Genomic DNA, 6,031 nt, shown 5'->3' with positions numbered 1-6,031 from the left:
CCAAACACGGCACGCTCACACGCGTCCGAAACGCGCCAAACTTCCGGGAAAAATCCCCCAAAACCCTGTGTGACTAGACACCCGCCGGGTGGCACTCACCTGTGTGCCACCTGGCAGCTGGCGCGCGTCGCTCTAGTCGCACTTTACACTACTCCCGTGGTGTATAAACCCGTGTATAACCCGTGTATAACCCGTGGTGTGTAAACCTGTGATGTGTAAACCCAAGTATAACCCGTGGTGTATAAACCCGTGTATAACCCGTGGTGTGTAAACCCGTGTATAACCTGTGATGTGTAAACCCGTGTATAACCCGTGGTGTGTAAACCCGTGTATAACCCGTGGTGTATAAACCCGTGTATAACCCGTGGTGTATAAACCCGTGAATAACCCGTGGTGTATAAACCCGTGTATAACCCGTGGTGTATAAACCCGTGTATAACCCGTGGTGTATAAATCCGTGTATAACCCGTGGTGTATAAACCCGTGTATAACCCGTGGTGTATAAACCCGTGTATAAACCCGTGTATAACCCGTGGTGTGTAAACCCATGTATAACCCGTGGTGCATAAACCCGTTTATAACCCGTGTTGCATAAACCCGTGGTGTATAAACCCGTGAATAACTCGTGGTGTATAAACCCGTCTATAACCCGTGGTGTATAAACCCGTGTATAACCCGTGGTGTATAAACCCGTGTATAACCCGTGGTGTATAAATCCGTGGTGTATAAACCCGTGTATAACCCGTGGTGTATAAACCCGTGTATAACCCGTGGTGTATAAATCCGTGGTGTATAAACCCGTGTATAAACCCGTGTATTAATGAGAATTTGACCTTTCATTAATGAGGAAGGCCTGCCCTAGCAGTTTCGGCTGGATTTGCCCCATGCAGGGGACAACCCGTCCTCAGACACGTCCATTCCATGCAGCTGTCGATCTCAAAGAAACATTCATAAATTTTAACATGCTGTACATTCAAAACTTTTCTTAAATATAAATTAATATTATTATATATTAACATATTGAGCATATTTGGGCACTTGTTAGGTTAGCTGTTTAGGTTCTGTTGGCGATTTGTATTAGGCCAAATATCTGTAGGTATTTGTAGTACGTGGGTGAAGCATTTACAGCGCAACCCGTTCTCGCACTTTCTTATAGTCAATATTGACTTATTAAATACGTTCATATGTGACATACTAATTTATTGTGAATATTTTAGTTTACCTTGAAAAGCTTCATAGAAAACACCGACCTTACCTAACCTTCTTAGTATGTTAAGCTAAGCATTTTATTGCTTCATAATTTAAATTATTACTTAACCTATACCTATAATAGGTTAAGTAATAATTGTAATTACGAAGCAATAAGATGCTTATCTTAACATACTAAGAAGGTTAGATAAGGTCGGTGTTTTTTTTATGAAGCTTTTCAAGGTAAACTAAAATATTCACAATAAATTAGTATGTCACATATGCACTTATTTAATAAGTCAAAATTGACTTAAAGAAAGTTCGAGAACGGGTTGTTACAGCGTTGTAGTTCGAACAAATGTCGTCAAAAGTGTTCCGGAAGTGTTCGGATGTCATCAGTTGTGAGTCGTCTGTTAACCGTTTGTCATTCATAAACAGGGGGTTTGGCGGATGCATGGAATGGACTTTGGGCCTTTGTTTAGAGTATGGGCTGCAGAGGGAGGGTCGACTTGGCACTGATCCTTAACTGTTCACCCAGTAGTAATTAGGGACCAGGCTGTAAACCGATTATCGGCTCGTGTTCCAGGAAAACTAGTTGGGTAAGGCTTAAGATGTGCTATGGGAAGGGGAAAGGTCACACCATGCTAACCGGAGCCAGAAGGCGTATTGTTCCTTTATATACCAGTGTAAAATATATATATATATATATATATATATATATATATATATATATATATATATATATATATATATATATATATTCTAGCTATATCAAATTATTATCATTTCCAACCCAATGCTGGAAACCTCCCAGTGAGTTAGCGATAGTGATATTATTTACCAAATGTTTCAACAATGCTATGAACTATTTGTTAAGGTTTCGACATTAAGTTGTCAATTGTGGCACCAGTGCATTTTGAACTTTTTGCTCAGGCAGTAACAAAAAAATTATGCTTTCACAAAATACATGTTATGTGTCCTTTCCCCTGCGAGGGAATATGAGAACACATGACACGTGGCTACAGGTGCAAGCATCATGGGTTACCAATATCTTCTTGCTCTCGCCCTCGATTTATTTAATATTAAATAAATTAACAAACAAATAATTTGAAGTATGACAAACTTTAGATGAGCTCAAAGGTTATGAGATGATCCGCATTCATGAAATTACTAAATACGTTTCTTAAATTTGGTTTGGAATTATTTTTATTTACATACCGAGGAATATAATTAAAGACTAAAGTTCGAAATATTGTTTATATCATATAATTTGTCGTGACATAAATCACGGGGCGGAAGCCGTTCTCATACACCTAAAACACTAAAACATAACAAAACACACAACAACAGGTGGGAGCAGAGGGTAGAGCGGGCGCCACTAGGCGGCGGGCCGGTACTGTGCTTGCTGGTATGCGGGCGCCTGCTGCTGGGGGTTGTAGGACGGAGCATGACTTGAAGCGTGTGGCTGCTGATGTCCAGGGGCGGCCTTCTCGGGTTGGTGTTGGTAGGGCTTGGCCTTGCCTTCGTAAGAGACTTGAGCCATGAAGCCGCTCTTTGCGTCGGCCGAGTAGGTGACAACTTGCGTGCGGCCGTCAGGGAGCAGGACCCGGTATGATCCCTTAGTCGTCTTCCCGTCGGAGTACTCGTTGTGGGCGTGCTGGTTCCCGTAGTAAGAGTCCTCGACGGTGTAACCGAACGTGTGTGGCTGTGGGAGACCAGATTGGTGATCAGGTTAATATCACTCATAGGCCGAGATGAAGCGAGCACAATTGTAACAAATTATATATATATATATATATAATGTCGTACCTAGTAGCCAGAATGCACTTCTCAGCCTACTATGCAAGGCCCGATTTGCCTAATAAGCCAAGTTTTCATGAATTAATATATTTTCTCTAATTTTTTTCTTTTGAAATGATAACACTACCCATTTCATTATGTATGATGTCAATTTTTTTTATTGGAGTTAAAATTAACGTAGATATATGACCGAACCTAACCAACCCTACCTAACCTAACCTATTTCTATAGGTTAGGTTAGGTTACGTAGCCAAAAAAGTTAGGTTAGGTTAGGTAGGTTAGGTAATCGAAAAACAATTAATATATATATATATATATATATATATATATATATATATATATATATATATATATATATATATATATATATATATATATATATATATATATAATATATATAATATATATAATATATAATATATGTGTGTGTGTGTGTCTGGCTCGCATAGACTTTTAAAGCTGCATTATACAAAGATTTAAAAATAAAACCCCTAGACTAATAATGAGGTGGATGAGTTACCTGACTGGGGCCGTGGAAGGTGGTGCCGTCGTGCTCGTGGGCCGCGATCTTCTTCTGGTCGTCGGCAGAGAGACCACCGAAGAGTATACCTCCGCCTACTCTATACCCAGGAGACTCGAGGCTCTGGTACCCTCCGGCTCCCGAGCCCTGATCATACCCTTGGTATGCAGGGCCTTGATAGGCTACAGGTGCCGGGGATTGGTGGCCTGCAGCAGGGCTCTGATAGCCTCCTCCTCCTCCTCCTGCGCCATTTTGGTAACCTGCAGATTGGGTGTTGTGGTAGCCTCCAGCTGCCCCAGGGTTCTGGTACTCTACGGCGGAATGATACTGGTTGGCAGACTTCGAGTCTGTTTTGCCCTCAATGTGTGCCTGTGTGTTGTAGGCCCCGGAGCCCGGGTGGCCAGCGCCCGCCGAGTGTCCAGGGGGCTTGGCTCGGTAGTTCTGAGGAAGCGCTGAAGCCACCAGAATGAGGCACGAGAATATTATTACCTGAGTGAAAGAGATTTTTCAATTAAAATGATGAAAGGATCCAATACCTGTCGGTCAATATGCACCTTCGGGAACATAACATCGGGTACATATTGAGGTTACTGTATAGCTCTGGTGACTGCATAACTCAGTGGACAGAAGATACATGAACATCTGAAACCCATAGTATAAATAAGCATTTGATATTAAATAAAATTATATTTTGAAAAAGATGGAGAGGCACAGGTAAAGAGAAACTTTAGAAATGGGATATAATGTGAATTACGATAGCAGGCGGGCTGTCTAGGCTGTCGGCCTAGCTGACACCAGGCGGGCTGTCTAGGCTGTCGGCCTCGCTCACACCAGGCGGGCAGTCCGCCTCGCTCACACCAGGCGGGTTGTCCGCCTCGCTCACACCAGGCGGGCTGTCCGCCTCGCTCACACCAGGCGGGCTGTCCGCCTCGCTCACACCAGGCGGGCTGTCCGCCTCGCTCACACCAGGCGGGCTGTCCGCCTCGCTCACACCAGGCGGGTTGTCCGCCTCGCTCACACCAGGCGGGCTGTCCGTTTTGCTCATACAATGTGTGGTTTTTTGCAGCTAAGCTTGCTCTTACATGCATGCATACTTGTCATACGTGATACATACCTGCTCTCTCTTGTCAGGGAGCTGTGAGTGTGTGTGAGAGGTTCTTCACGTGAATGTCAGTATGTATATATATATAGATGAATACTGTGAAGCAGTCATATATACACAGATGCCAGTGTGCATGTTCGCCTTCAGGGTATTTTTTTACCCTGTGGTAAAAGAGCACGGTGATTTGGTGCTCTTCTTAGCGCCTTGTTCTACACAGCTTGTAGGTGTGCATGATAGTTTTCTGTAAGGTGTAGTGGTACTGGGGGATACTCCAGATGCTGCTGGACTACAGCCTTGTATAGGTGTAGGTGTGTGTTGTACCCAGGCTTCGGAATCTCGGTTTTCCTAAGGCTGTTTTTGCTTTGTTTATTTTGTTCTTTAAATGAATTTTAATTCCTATTCCATTAATCTCGAGTTTCAGGATTCTTCCAGCATCCGTATATTGAATCGGGCGGTTGTCAAAGATTATTGGGTTTGGGTTTGTTTTTGTAATGCGTATTTACTGGAATGTTTTGTACTTATTTTCAATTGCTTTCAAAGTTGTTTATGAATTCAATTGCTGCCTTGGTCTCGTTGGCTCGTAGCACCTCTGATGGTCGTGGTTGGAATACTATTTGCGGGACATCATCATCAGCGTATGATGAATTCTCCATGTTGGGGTTGGAGCAGGTCAGCTGCTTGACCTGCTCCACATTGACAATAACCACCACTGGTGGTGGTTATTGTCAATGTATTGTCATTGTAATTGTCAATGGTAATATGTCTGGTTTGCCACTATCACTTCGTCTATCATAAGCTGGGAAGTCTGCGGGCAAGATGGGTTAGATTTTTGGTCCTTTTTATACTGTGTATAGCAAAAAATACTAACGCATTTTGATGTCAACAGGAAAATGGAGATAGTGTAATTCAGAACGATGTATATCACCTATGTCAGACCTTTTTTTTCAGCAAGTAGCGCTGATATGAAATTTTCTACTCCGTAAGCCCAGAATGAAGCTATAAAAAACTTCACAGATTTGCCACGAAACTGATCTCAGAAATGATACACGAGCTGCACTAGAAAACTAAACGAAATGATCATCAAATCACTTTAGAGGAGAAGAAACAGAAGGAGACATGTTCCCGACACAGAGGATTATACTCGTGAAGAGAGACAAAGATAAACTGAATAAAGTGTAATGGACCAAATGGAAGCATAGTACCAAATCAGGAAGCTGGGCATTAGAATGAACTTCCAATATGGTAATGAAAAAGTGGACTGACGAAGGCAAGAAGTGTGCCTGAGAACGGTTTCATGCCCAGATTCAAAGGTAATACAATACAGATCACGGAGTAAGGAATTAACTGCACTTCTACATTGAAGATTGAGAGGAGGAACCCAGGAGCTGAGGCTCGTAATAAGGTAAGACGTGAACTACCAC

At 42.6% G+C, this 6,031-nt stretch overlaps 1 protein-coding gene across 1 annotated transcript; it reads right to left on the bottom strand.

Annotated features, from left to right (window-relative positions):
• Positions 1-2,431: 2,431 nt before the first annotated feature.
• LOC138368435 (cuticle protein 21-like) lies at positions 2,432-4,006 on the bottom strand (the record flags this gene model as incomplete). The annotated part of the gene is made up of 2 exons (XM_069330951.1): positions 2,432-2,893; positions 3,509-4,006. Coding segments are annotated over 2 exons (825 nt in total), but the record flags the coding sequence as incomplete, so codon positions are not given.
• Positions 4,007-6,031: the final 2,025 nt, after the last annotated feature.

Source organism: Procambarus clarkii, chromosome 25, assembly GCF_040958095.1.
Source record: "Procambarus clarkii isolate CNS0578487 chromosome 25, FALCON_Pclarkii_2.0, whole genome shotgun sequence".
In the NCBI taxonomy this organism is placed as follows: Eukaryota; Metazoa; Arthropoda; class Malacostraca; order Decapoda; family Cambaridae; genus Procambarus; species Procambarus clarkii.
This window is presented reverse-complemented; position numbering and strand designations above follow the sequence as displayed.